This window comes from Astatotilapia calliptera, chromosome 13 (genome assembly GCF_900246225.1).
Source record: "Astatotilapia calliptera chromosome 13, fAstCal1.2, whole genome shotgun sequence".
NCBI lineage: Eukaryota > Metazoa > Chordata > Actinopteri > Cichliformes > Cichlidae > Astatotilapia > Astatotilapia calliptera.
In genome coordinates, this window is record NC_039314.1 from 13,196,417 (window position 1) to 13,211,049 (window position 14,633).

General features: G+C 38.4%; 2 protein-coding genes across 3 annotated transcripts in view; one reads left to right on the forward strand and one right to left on the reverse strand.

Moving 5' to 3' along the window:
* rassf4a (Ras association domain family member 4a) overlaps window positions 1-14,633 on the reverse strand; it is a 28,405-nt gene that overhangs the window by 464 nt on the left and 13,308 nt on the right. For both annotated transcript variants that reach the window (XM_026189175.1, XM_026189176.1), the window contains exons 4-10: window positions 7,870-7,976; window positions 7,130-7,200; window positions 4,852-5,021; window positions 2,726-2,827; window positions 2,355-2,406; window positions 2,026-2,147; window positions 648-745 (exon numbers count right to left, since the gene is read on the reverse strand). In XM_026189175.1, coding sequence (XP_026044960.1) covers window positions 648-745; window positions 2,026-2,147; window positions 2,355-2,406; window positions 2,726-2,827; window positions 4,852-5,021; window positions 7,130-7,200; window positions 7,870-7,976 — 722 coding nt within the window. The remainder of the gene's footprint in view (window positions 1-647; window positions 746-2,025; window positions 2,148-2,354; window positions 2,407-2,725; window positions 2,828-4,851; window positions 5,022-7,129; window positions 7,201-7,869; window positions 7,977-14,633) is intronic.
* On the forward strand, window positions 9,644-10,774 carry LOC113034555 (protein DEPP). Its single transcript, XM_026189200.1, has 2 exons — window positions 9,644-9,726; window positions 10,130-10,774. Exons 1-2 carry the CDS (start codon window positions 9,698-9,700, stop codon window positions 10,536-10,538), a joined length of 438 nt encoding a protein of 145 aa, XP_026044985.1. The 5' UTR covers window positions 9,644-9,697; the 3' UTR covers window positions 10,539-10,774.

Genomic DNA, 14,633 nt, shown 5'->3' on the forward strand with positions numbered 1-14,633 from the left:
AAAGAAACACTCGAATAAAGGCTTTGTGTTGCATGTTCACACTTAAACCCAAATACATATTTATTTATTACTGAAGAGTGGTATTATTTTAATGAAAAGACTGAACAAAGAATGTGTTATGAATGACTTGTTCGTCAGACTGTCAGTGGAGCTTAGCTACTTAGAACACAAATCCTAAAAAAGAATACAGGTTGAGACAATTTGATGCAAGTTAACTGTAACCATGAAAGGCACAGTTGCGATTCCATCACTGACTTGTAGTAATTCATGGAAACGTTATCCCAACCTTAAACCTGATCTTAACATTGCAATGTAATATTTTTCTTATGATGATGTGCCTTTTGTCTCCAGAAGAGAAGCAAGTCTGAGAGTCTGTTTACCACAGAACTGTGTAAACAGACTCATAAGGCCACATGAGTCATAAAAGTACATACAATGTCAGGCTTAGTAGGCTGAAATCTCAGTCATATGAGGTGAAAGATTATATAAGCTTGCAAACAATAAGCCGTGACACTGTCCTTAACTGAAGAGTGACTGCCTTGTTTTGATTCCGTAATACTGACAGGAAACATGCATATTGGCTCCACATCATGAAATAAATCAGTCGAGATTTACAACATTTATGAGAGGAGAGACTCTTGACTTACTTTTTGGTCAGTTTGATTATTTCACGTTCCTCTTCCTCTTTCAGTTTTTCTACAAAGCTGTCTAAAACGGGAATCTCAAACTTTATGTACTGGGCAACCTGGAAAAAGATAAATTCAAACGTATCATTTTGAGGGAGAACTATCCACAAATAAATGTTACACAAAACAAAGCTTTTTTCCTTTCCCCTGGTTTAGCACTAAGATGGCAGAAAGCACTCATTACTGTTATTTATTGTATTCTTGTGCTTTTCAGTGCAACTGATATATTGTTTGCTTTTATGGAAAGGTCTGCATTTTGTGTGAGAGTGAATATTGCGACTGGAATCTGCTGCAATTGTGGCCCATATACATAGCCAAATAGATGAATACCTGTAACTTGTGCACTTTGTGTTCACACCTGCAGGAGTAATTGGGGTGTCTGCATCCCATTCTTTTTTATTCTTTCTTAACTTCATTGAGATGTATAGATATAGTATACATAATATAGATGTATAGATATTTGTTTACCCATTATTTGGGACTCTAATCCTAATTTATACTCTGTTTAAAAAAAAAAAATTAATAAATATGACATTTACTGTTCATTACTAAATTGTTGTTTTGCCTGCAGGGAGCTCAGAAAATGGATATTTATCGTGTTATTTTAAATTTTCCCAGACATAGCATAACATACACTTTTTTGCAGAAAGTGATAATCAAACTGCTAAACCAAATGCACACTCTTAGCACATAACACAAACAAAATAAAATATACTTTAAACTACAAATACTTAAATCAACAAATATTTATTCCAAGAAAAAAAAGCCCTCAACTTTATTTGAAATAATCAACTGAACACGTATTGAACAGTTTTTCAGTTGTCTTAATACAAATTGTCAAAAGTCACTTCTGTGTTTTACCCAGAGAAAATTGGGAATAAATATTACTTTGGCATTTTGTTTAAAACTCTAATCTTTTAAAAACTATAAGATGACACGACAATAATAAAAGGACATGTCAATGAACAATGAACCGAAATCAGACAAGTGAGATTTGGCTTTAAGTTATTATTTTAAATAAAGGTAAAACTTTTGTTTACTTGTGGAAAAATAGTGTTGCCTTTCTTAATTTAGAGTGATTCAAATGATAGACTATTTGGGGAATGTACCGAGCAGCAACCTTATTTATATTACAGTGTTGTCACAGATTTAGTCATGTTAGCCATTGTTACATCAGTCCCTAAACAGGAAATCTTTTCTCAGCTTGCTAATTATAACCCAACTGTCTATCATTGAGCCATTGTTTTGTTGTGCGTCTACAGAAAAAAGAGAAAAGAAAAAAAAAAGAAGTCATGTGCACAAGATAAAAGAAGAGTAGTGGCACTAAGCCCATCCTCACATCATATGTGACTTCCTCTCCCAGGTCTGCCTCTGTGATAAAGATCTTGGAAATTTTCTCACAGGGTCCATAAAGCACACGTGTCACCAGTGGGTATTCACCAACCCTCAGTCGTGTCCTTTCTGCAAGGTCATAAGCAAAGTCACACACACACACACACACACACACACACACACACACACACACACACACACACACACACACACACACACACACACACACACACACACACACACACACACACACACACAAAATAAAAAAAAACATAAACAAATTAATTAAAAAAAACAAACAAAAAACAACAACACAGATTGAAAGGTCTCACTTACCACCCGACTCATGCACCATGTAAAGAACAAACTCCTCAGCTTTATTCTCCACCTTAGAAGACAGAAGTATTAAGGCAGGCATAGAAAGCTTTTAGTTCAAAAACAATGTTGCTGTTATGCCAGCAGGTTAGAAGGACTGGTTTCCTTGAGTATGCTGCCTATGAAACTGTAGCTGTCTCCAGGCTAGCACTGTGCGTTTGTCAGTGGCAAGATCCAGTTTACCACTGATTTACCGAAATGATCACCCATGATAATAACGGCTTACTTCACTCACATTTTCAAGTATATAAAATTTATCAAATGAATACATTAATAAGGTAAATACTTGATTTTAATCAACTTGAAGTGAGACCAGTATCTTTATTGCTCACCCTAAACTTGTGTAGCAGCAGGTTCAGGACTTGGCCAGTTGTCATGGTGCTGTTTACTCTTACGTTAGTGACTGAACCATAGGCTGGAGTAAAAACAGATGTCTGGAACACAATAATGGAAAAATTCACAACAGAAAATGCCCATGTAGAATACAGAGTACTAGTAGAGGCGCTTTGCTTCATCAACACTTCAGTATGGATTCCTAGGCTTGAGTGCCCTGGACATTTTCCACAGGAAGTCTAAAACAGAAAGGAAATCTCTCACTATGTACCTGGACTCTGTTCAAAAACAACATGCACTTACAGTGGGGCAAAAAAGTATTTAGTCAGCCACCGATTGTGCAAGTTCCCCCACTTAAAATGATGACAGAGGTCAGTAATTTGCACCAGAGGTACACTTCAACTGTGAGAGACAGAATGTGAAAAAAAAATCCATGAATTCACATGGTAGGATTTGTAAAGAATTTATTCGTACATTAGGGTGGAAAATAAGTATTTGGTCACCTCAAACAAGGAAAATCTCTGGCCCTCACAGACCTGTAACGTCTTCTGTAAGAAGCTTTTCTGTCCCCCACTCGTTACCTGTATGAATCGCACCTGTTTGAACTCATCATCTGTATAAAAGACACCTGTCCACAGCCTCAAACAGTCAGACTCCAAACTCCGCCATGGCCAAGACCAAAGAGCTTTCGAAGGACACCAGGAAAAGTATTGTAGACCTGCACCAGACTGGGAAGAGTGAATCTACAATAGGCAAGCAGCTTGGTGTGAAAAAAATCAACTGTGGGAGCAATCATCAGAAAATGGAAGACATTCAAGACCACTGATAATCTCCCTCGATCTGGGGCTCCACGCAAGATCTCATCCCGTGGGGTCAAAATGATCATGAGAACGGTGAGCAAAGATCCCAGAACCACACGGGGGGACCTGATGAATGACCTGCAGAGAGCTGGGACCAAAGTAACAAAGGTCACCATCAGTAACACACTACAACGGCAGGGAATCAAATCCCGCAGTGCCAGACGTGTTCCGCTGCTGAAGCCAGTACATGTCCAGGCCCGTCTGAAGTTTGCCAGAGAGCACATGGATGATACAGCAGAGGATTGGGAGAATGTCATGTGGTCAGATGAAACCAAAGTAGAACTTTTTGGTATAAACTCAACTCGTCGTGTTTGGAGGAAGAAGAATACTGAGTTGCATCCCAAGAACACCATACCTACTGTGAAGCATGGGGGTGGAAACATCATGCTATGGGGCTGTTTTTCTGCCAAGGGGACAGGACGACTGATCCGTGTTAAGGACAGAATGAATGGGGCCATGTATCGTGAGATTTTGAGCCAAAACCTCCTTCCATCAGTGAGAACTTTGAAGATGAAACGAGGCTGGGTCTTCCAACATGACAATGATCCAAAACACACTGCCCGGGCAACAAAGGAGTGGCTCCGTAAGAAGCATTTGAAAGTCCTGGAGTGGCCTAGCCAGTCTCCAGACCTTAACCCCATAGAAAATCTGTGGCGGGAGTTGAAAGTCCGTGTTGCTCGGCGACAGCCCCAAAACATCACTGCTCTCGAGAAGATCTGCATGGAGGAATGGGCCAAAATACCAGCTACTGTGTGTGCAAACCTGGTAAAGACCTATAGTAAACGTTTGACCTCTGTTATTGCCAACAAAGGTTATGTTACAAAGTATTGAGTTGTATTTTTGTTATTGACCAAATACTTATTTTCCACCCTGATTTACGAATAAATTCTTTACAAATCCTACCATGTGGATTCATGGATTTTTTTTTTCACATTCTGTCTCTCACAGTTGAAGTGTACCTCTGGTGCAAATTACTGACCTCTGTCATCATTTTAGGTGGGGGAACTTGCACAATAGGTGGCTGACTAAATACTTTTTTGCCCCACTGTATTGTATCTGAGAGACTGATGCAGGAACACAGTGTAACCCCTTTTTTTCTCCTCCCTGTGGCACATTAATGAAATGAGATCACAGCTGGCTATTGTAAAACTCAGCAAAAGCACAGGCACACCCACACAGGAAAGCACTGCCCCTCTGCACCTGGAGATGTGTCAACAACCAGAAACATTAACGGGTGTACTGTTATGCGTGTTCTGTTTATGTACCTTATGGTTGTAGAAGTGGCCGTTGATTGAGAACCTGTGTGTGCGCAAGCGCTGCAGGTCTCTGGCAGTGTGAGTCTTTGACCTCCTCTGAACACGCATGAAGGAAGCATCACTCCTGGTCCTGAGTAGCTGAGGAGAGTCATCCTCATCCTGACCACCCACGTCACCACCTCATTGAGGGAGACACATAAAGAAAAAACACACCTGTTTTAACACAGGTACATTGATTCAACTGCAAATACCTAATCACCAAATAAGGTAGGAGCAGCTCCTGATTAGGCATAGAGAAATAGTCCAGAGAGCCTTATTAAGTTCAAAACCAACCACAACATTTAAGTGACTTTGAACGTGACACGGTTGTTGGTGCCCGAGAAGACGGTCTGCGTATTGCAGAAACTACTGATCTATTGGGATTTCCCCATAGAACCATCTCTAGGGTTTGCAGAGAACACTCCATAAAAGAGAAATATCCAGTAAGCAGCAGGTAAAAATGCCTTGTTTATGTCAGAGGTCAGTGGAGATTCGGCAGACAGCTTTGAACTGAAAGGAAGGGAATAGTAACTCAAATAAGCACTTGTTACAACCAAGGCATGCAGAACATGTTGAATCTCGAAGCAACAGCAGAGGACAACAACAGGTGCCATTCCTGTGAGCTAAGAACGGGAAACTGAGGCTACGGTTTACACAAGCTGACCAAAATTTGACAATAGAAGACTGGAAAAATGTTGCCTGGTCTGATGAGTCAGTGTTTGTTGCAAGATTCAGATAATATAGCGAGAATTTGGTGTAAATGACATTAAAGTACAAATCAATCCTGCCCTGTATTAACCCCTCAGGCTGCTGGTGGTGGATTGTCAGGGTGGATATTTCTTTGGTGCGCTTTGGGCCCCTTAGTGGCAACTGAGCAGGTGACATTTAAACCTGAGTTTTGTTGATAATCATGTCTGTCCTTTTATGGCAACAGTGTACCCATCTTGTGATAGTTGCTTCCACCAGGATAACGTACTATGTCACGAAACCTAAATCGTGTCAAACTGGTGTCTTGAACATATCAGTGAGTTCACTGCACTCTCTGCAGTCACCAGATCTCAATCCCATAGAGCACCTTTGGGATGTGGTAGGCAGGAGAGTTGTGGATGTACAGCCAATAAACCTGCAACAACTGTGTGTTGCTATCATGTCAATATGGACCAAAATCTCATAATTGTCTCTAGCACCCTTCTGGATAAAGAATTAAAGCCGTTCTGAAGGCAAAAGGGGGTCTAATCCAGTAATGGTTATACTGGCTTAGACCTCCTTTTGGGATAATAAAGTGGACAGTGAGTGTAGATTCAATAGCCTGTGCTTCATACTGACATTAAATGTAACATTAAAATATGTGAACAATCATTTTGGGGTTAGGGGAGAACATATTTCATACATTTATATCCAATAAAAACTATTCATCTGCTGACACATTCTTTTTACATGAGCAGCAGCAGCAGCCTAGTTTTCACCCTGTGGTATTTTCTTCCCAATTATGAGACAATTATTAGCATCAATAAGTAAAATGATTTCTTGATTTGTTATCAGCACCCTTGTTCAGTTAATTTTTTGAAAGCAATTTATATAGTTCAATAAATACAATAATGTCCAGGATTTTTCCAATAATCAATCATAAATCAAACAGCTATTAATATGGTGTTAAAGTCAGACAAATCTTGCTCCTCAGAGCTAGCTCTGACAAATCAGTGTTACACTACAAGTTAACAAGAGTTTTCCAAATTAGCTTTTGAGACTCTCACCAGTACACTACAACTCTACAATCACAATCTAACAAAACTTATAACAGTAAAAAGTAGATCATATAGTATTAGTTGTGAATATTCATTTTTTCTTCCATATATTTTTTAATTTTGTCATATAATGGGGACCACATCACCACTGTATGACAAAATGTTAAACCACTGATTCAGTGGTGATTCATGCTGCGTTGTTTACCTTTAGTCATAAGGTGCTTCTGTGAGAAAACAGATGCTATCAAAACCGCTTAGTGATGGCTTTGAGGCCTTTCTAACAAGTCTAACTGGTTATTTATAGAGCTGGTGATCTGATTTCAGTGGCATCTCTTGATCGTATGTGCCCAACATGTGAGTCTACCTTACCAAAGTGCTTAATGAAGCACTTGTGGGACCATAATCTCCTTCAGTAGGTGTGTAATCTGAACTAATCCAGCACGTGTGTGTGTGTGTGTGTGTGTGTGTGTGAAAGAGAATAGCCGCACGTGTTTCAAACTCACCTGCTGGTCCGGTTTCTCGGTCAAGCGAGTTATTATTAGACTCTGCTGACACCTGCTTCGCCACGGTAAATCTGCCGTTTTTGTAGAAGACAAACGAAGGGAAAAGTTTTTAAACCTCGAACACCAAGCGTATCATATTTGATACATGAGTTTTTATGTTATCTTTACATTATCAGTGTGATGTTAGCAGTGTGCAGTTAAATTGCACAATACATATTTAAGCCATACGTTGCACAAAAATGTCAGACGTAGCAATTTTTAAACTGTAGTATGATACAAATACAATAGAAATTACAAGTCAAATCTGCAAATTGATAGTTACTTTTTTAATGTTAGACATTTCCATAAACATTCCAGTTTTAAAAATGAGAATTTTCTCGCACCTAATGTCATAGTTCAGGCTTTTACAAGGTTAATGTATCTTTACAGTTTATGTGAAGTTATTGTATTTACCTTGTTCTGAACTGGTGAGATGTGATTGAAAGCCTTAAGTAAGCAATGGATTTACATTTTTGCAGGCGGCTAGATGAGCAGATTAGCATCTTTCAGATAATTATGATGCTACAGTAAAAAGAGGATTAGCTTAGCTTAGCTCAAAAGTAGAATAATTGTTTTAATTATTCTGAGTATTGATGAAACTGCCAATCATTCTCTTCAGAAACATATCATTGGCTTTTGGCTTCAAAGTGCTTAGAAATGGACTGAAATTAGAAGCTGGCATCTTAATTAGGTCGTTATACCTGCTGAAACGAAATCTTTCATTGTCATCATACATCTGAAGTCTTATTGGTCGACATAGACCCCAGTAGATGTTCAGCAGCCCTTCAAGAACAAACTCTCCATCCTCCTGCATACAGACACAAACACACGTATGACAACAAATTATCAGCAGTCATTGTCAGAGGGGATATCCTGCTGGCCTGCAGCCACCATGGTTTAATATCAGGTGTACGTGCTGGGACATTCGCTCACAGCTGCAGGGTGAGCTCTGTCATCTCTCAGAAACTGTGGAAAAAAGGGCGTGTCACACAATCCTTTTTACAAGAATGAATCACGTCTGGGAGGGCCGAAATGGAACAAAGTCTTAATAACTGCTGTGGGTCACGTACACGCAGGGGGCGAGTTTGTTGTTTTTGTTGAGAAAAAAAAAGTGAAACTCTAAAATTAGAATAGATTGGAAACTATGCCGTACGTGCTTTGGATGTAGAAAACAAAACTGTTTGCTTTTACAGCTAAATGCAAAACACAAAAGGCAGAACTAAAGCAGAAATCAAGGGCCTTCGGCGTGTTAACGTGAAAAATAAATCCAGAGGTTCAACAACAAGTCAAGGTTTATGTGCTTTGTATTAAAGCTAGATCAATGATAAATCAGATACCACACATCTGTGACTGTGATAACAGCCATCCACCACACTTTTAGGACGTCCGCTTGCCTGAAACAACTTGTTATATCATCACTATAACTAATTCATTACCCAGAAATACAATAAATATCATTTAACAGATTTGCTGAGGGGAAAAGCTGATGAATCAAATTATTATGCAGTTTCAACAGCAAAGTAACACAGATAAGAAATAATTCCTAATTCTCAGAAGCCCAACTGCTCAGCTGACACCAGTAAAACCAACAAGCATCGATTTTTAAAGTATAATTTTTATGTAATAAAAAGTAAAATCATTGGAAAAGGCTGAATATATCTGGAATTCATAAGTCACAGAGAATTTTAAATGTATGCAAGTTTTGACATTTCAATTTACATACATTCCAATAAGATTGAATCATTTCCACTGAAATGTAATAAATTTTAATGGATTCTTCTAATTAAGGAGGTGTTACATGCAAACATGTGGCTTCACTGAGCTCAAACAGATTAATTATTAATTAAACAAGAACAAAACAATTCATATTAGAGGGCAAATATTTTATGTACTTTTTGAGCAGCTTGCATGTGATGCATCCTCGTGTATGCTCTGCTTTCATGCATTTCACTTGTGTGCATGAGACTGATTGTTGAAGTAACCACATGATGAACAATTTTTACAGGCGTCTGAGCCGATACAGACATAATCCTCATGTTTTGTTTTTTTAAACTTTTAATGAGTTGATTTGCATTGAAAATGTGTGCGTTTGTGTATTTTTTTCTGTTGGTTTTATAACAAGGGATCAGGAGGAGGCATAATGGTTGGAAATGACTGAAAGAATAATTATGCTTGTTTTCATTTTCATAATGATAACAATCATAAATGTTAAAGAGTGGAAAGAAGAGACAGAAAGTGGATTTCTGGAGGCGCTCACGGGGCTTCATTGTTTTGGAAATATAAACATTCAGTGCAGCTGCACCACTGAACCTCGCTGACCCACCACTCCTGAGTTTCCTGAACAGGCATGAACACACCCTCAAGTGCACGCACACAAATTCACACAGATGCGAGTTAGGTCAGCTGAGCTATTTTTGGAGCTAGCGGTTAATCACTCTGCTGCAGCGTGCCTCTATAAAGGCTGGATACACACTCCAGTCCACTCAGACTCAACTGCAAAGACTGGACATCACTTCTATTTCTCTCTGCATGTCAAACCTACAACACAAGTATCAAAGGTGAGAATGATTCCTCTTTTACTTCTTCATTATTAGCTGTTCCTCAGGACTACAAATGAATTATCCCCACAAGTTATTTTTAGAGAAATCCTAGCAGTGTATTCAACATTAACTAAAGAGTTATAAAATTAAGTTAATGATTTGGAAGTAATTATTTTCAGGAAACAATACAGAATAAGGAAAGGGGGAAACATCTTTCAGTTTAGCTCCTGTTTTTAAATTTAAAAAAATGGTAATGAGTGTAATTAGAGATGTTTACAGATTATGTCAGATGTTTTAGCAGCACAGTTATATGTTGTCAAATATTAGAAATTACAGCTATAATCTGTATTTCTTTTGATTTTTTCTTGAAAAGAACCCCCTTCCCAGAGTCTAATTATTTTATTGTTCCTCTCCGCTGCAGCATGAAACGCAGACAGTTGTTGCTGTCTCTGCCTCACTTGCCAACCATTACCGAGACACTTGAGGACTTGCCTGTCAACCCTTCATCCTCCCAGTCCACCCAGAGCTCCCAGTCTCTAGAGGACTACATGACCAGCATCCAGGCTCTTGCCCGACCTGTTGAGGCCCCAAGCTACGGCCCTGTCAGACTCCAGAGGACCCCCAGGCTGCGGCAGTTCTCAAAGGCTCAGATGAAGCTCTCAGTTTCTGCCTCAGCACCTCGCGGGTCTCCGCGCACATTAAGGACTTCCAGACCTTCCAGTCTGAATCTAAACAGCAGCACAGAGGATTTTTCCCTCAGGATGAGCAGAGAACGTGACTGCAAGGGAAAGGACCCAGTAGACTGGCTGTTTGGACAGATAAGGACTTAAAGAGAGGTTTGTTTGTTGTTGTGGGAAACCCTGGAGGTACTTTGGAGTATCCAAACAAGGAGCCACAGGAGGAAGTGAACTGCTGGTATTTGCTCAGTGATAAAATCTCTATGTGACTCATGAGCAAAACGAAGACTTATTTATTTTCCTGCACTTCTACATGTTTACATAAAGGAATATTTTGTTAAGATGTAAAGGCTATAGTTTGCAATAAAATAGTAAAATAATCAACAGAATCTGAAGTAGCATGTTTTTGTTTCTGAGATTAATCCACAAAGAAGATGATGACTAAAAAACCCTCTTTTTTGTGTGTCAAGTCACACTCTCTAAAAACAAAAAAACCTCTTTAAACGTCTGAGATCTTTTGATAGACTTTTTTTTGGTTTTCTGTCAAATTAAACCCTACTTATTAAAAAAGGTAGATGATCCTATACTGACAATAACAACAATTGTTATTTGCATCCATAGTGTGAGAGGTTGTGTCCGCAGGCAAGCAGCACATATTTTAGTCAAACCCTGTTACAGAAAGAATTTTACTCTGTACTTCATCTACACTATATAACAGAGGTAAACATTTTAAAACAACACTTGAATGAGTAAATTCTAAATCTGAAATCATTCTTATAGCAGACCAACTCTCCTGCTAAAATAAACAGACACTCATGTGATCATGTGATCAACAGTCAAACACCCACTGATGACATCTGGAAAGTAATGGAGTGAAAAAAGGGAAGGAGTGACATTTTTCACACTCTATGGACAAATATACACTACTAATCTAAACCAATATTAAAATAGTACATTACATGTTTTTTTTAAAGTATTGATAGCTGATATATAAAAATATGAAAGTCAGCATTCTGCAGGAGCATCTATTTAATGCTGATACTTCTGTCAACTGAATATTCTATTTTATTCAGTGTTATAATAAATATAAATATAGTGAAATATTGTGCAGTATCATACCAAAGCTACAGCTGTAGTTAAAATGACATCCTTTGACCTACTGCAACAAAAGATATAGTAACAACATTTGTAGTAAAATGCTTACATATTAAAACATCACTGGTGATGATCCAAAGAATATAACATGTAATTATATTTAAAGATAAGTAACTATTTTATAGAAGTCCCAAAAGGTTTATTCCATTCACCTGGACGTAGAGTTTTCAGTTGGAAGAACGTTTGGTCCAGATGAACAGAAACAACTTTCTGGGATTTCCTTAACCGGATGTTAGAACATGGATTAAGATATTCTATAGAAAGCATTTTAGTGAGTGTCCCGCCCCCAAGTAAATTCTAATGATAATAATTTTTATGCACGACTTGTAAATGGTCCATTTAATTTTTTTTTTTGACTGTGCTTCAACTTAAGTTCAAACTTCTTCCATCACAGCTACAAATCTACCAGGATGATTCCTCCCCCGTCTCCGTTGACCTCTTTTAGTCTCAGCATGCTAGTGACATCCAGCGGTGAGAAATGGGGCTACATTTCAAAACCTGGATTCGGCCACTAGAGTGCGCTATATACTCACTGACGGACACCGGAGGTTAATAGAGCAATATTATATACCAACCAACCTACCACTCCTGTGCAACGTTCAGGAGTGGCTGAAGTGAGCCCAGTGTTTACTTAGATCAGGCTGAAACCGTTGCACCATACAACAGTGTGGTAGCCTTTATAGTCTGAAAAATACACCCAAACAGTATCCACCGTTTACGTTTAAGACAAACCCAGATGCTGAAGTGCTCTTTAGCATGTTTTGGAACTTAGCTCTGCAATCTGAGGAGTGAAAGGAGAATTTGACACCTCCGGCAGTCTACACCTGCATTATTACAGATATTGCAGTGATACTCTTTAAAAGTGTACATGTTAGAATTTGTTTTCTTCTCACAGGTCCTGGGGTTGTTTATTCTGGATGGTACTAAACTTCCACCTCAAAGCACCTGACATCTCCTCCTCCAGTATGACTAATACACATCACCTGACTACACCTTTAGAATTTGATCATGAGTGATTCTTAAAAACAACACATATCTCTGCAGCCTCCAACCGCCACTTCACATATGTCTTTCCAAAGACAACCTGAATGATTGTGCAAGTCTGGCTTTGTCTAATTACAGACACATATTTTCTAGCAATTCACAGGAGGAATTTTCTACTTTTATCTTATAATCAAGGAGTGTCAGTACAGTGTAATATTTGTGAGCCGTATCTACAAAATATCTACTGTTCGGTGGATGAAGATGAAGCATGACCCTGTGGTCAGATTGCTCTTGATAACAGTTGACAAAACAAAGAAACTACTTTCGGCTGCTTCCTTATTCACAGGGGGTCATCACAGCGGGTAGTTCGGCGTATTTCAATTTGCAGGGTTTTCTTTTTTTCCCTTTCTGACACAACTCCAAGAGGATTGTGTTTCCTCCTGGAATCAGATAAGGGGTCTTTCACTCCAAGGTGAAACCATGTGGAATTCACTTTCATTTACCAACAAAACCTCCACCAAGACAGTATTTACTTTTAAGGGAACAGTATTGTATTTTGTATATATTAATATCCTTTTCTTGGTTCTTTTTAAACGTAGTTTAGGATGTTTTTAGTACAATAAAAGTGAGTGCAACATACAGACTTTTGTCATTTGCCCCACTGAAATCCGTTTAAATATACTTGACATAATTTTGAGTATAATTATGCTTTACTTGTTTTTGTTTATGTGGATCTAATACATGTGTAGCATTCATTTGTTAAGATGTCTTGACTAAAATGTCCTTTAAATGTTCAGTGAGAAGTATCAAGTTAAAAAGGTTTTTGATCACAAGTTTTTTAGTTTTTCAAAAAATTATTCATATTTGGGATTATTGGACATGCATTTAAATTGTTATGTGGTACTGGTTAAACTGGTTTTGATATATCAATATATGCTGTTAATGTAAACAATGACAATAAGCACTATTATCACTTGAAGGAGAGGTCAGAGGTTAAATGTGGCATGATATTATTTATTTCTATACAGCACTTTGTATATGTTGACAATACATACCACACTTTATACAGTTTCTAAGTTCTAAGGCTCTTTGGTAGCACTTCCACCAATAAATCATTAGGCTGACCTTGAAGACCCTGATGGATGTGAGCCCAATTTCAACGGACTGTTAACACAACCCCACTCGCCACCCCTACAAAGTTTTATCAGAATTCATTCAAAGGTTTTCGAGCTACCACGTTTATAGACAGAATGGCACACACACATGCAAACACTACCAAAAGCACAATCTCACTGGTAGAGGCAACTATGTTTATAATCTAAAAAAAGTGCTTGATGATTTATTTATTTTATGACTTATTCCTGCGTTTCCTGTAGTACGACCATCATAAAAGACTGAATTCTTGGCACTGGTCAGTCTTTCTGTACACACCTTGTAAGGTGGAGCGATTAAGAATAGTTGAAGAAATCCTGAAACTCAGACAAGCAGGAAAACAACAAAAGGTAATGTTTTGAATGTGTGTTACACTGTACTTACTCTATGATAACAGAGACAGACTTGACAACAACCATGCAGAAGCACATTAAAGCTTCACCTAGCAGAACTGTTTTAAGGAATGGGAGTTTTCACAGTACAATCTAAACAATGGGACAAACAGTGGGTGCGTGAGAATTGAGCAGATAGTGGTATGAAGAATTCACAGCAAATGGCTGGGCTTCATGTCCTGCTCCCTGCACACTTGACCCAAGCAGCTTCTTAACCCTAAACCAAGTGGAGTACATCCAGCTGTGAAAACAGGCACTTTTTCTTGTTCTACATGGCCACTATGTTTGTCATTGTCCAGCATTTGAGTGAAAACAGCTTTAGGTAATCAGATTGAGTAGCTTGTTTGCCAGCAAAATTAGCATTTAGGATTCAGTGATGCACCCGAACAAAAGTCCCTGTCAACAGTTCTCATGCAGCTAAACACAGACATAATTCATTTTCATTTATCCTTGCATCAACATTACTGCTGAGCAATATTTCTCCACTAAGAGTGTATTTTCAGTTAAAATAAGACAGCATTTGAACTTTACCACTACAATAAAGCTGATATTTAATTATCAAGAA

Coding starts and splice junctions, on each gene's coding strand:
- LOC113034555 (XM_026189200.1), top strand. CDS start 9,698: ATGTCAAACCTACAACACAAGTATCAAAG. Junction 9,727..10,129: donor CTACAACACAAGTATCAAAG/GTGAGAATGATT, acceptor TCTCCGCTGCAG/CATGAAACGCAGACAGTTGT.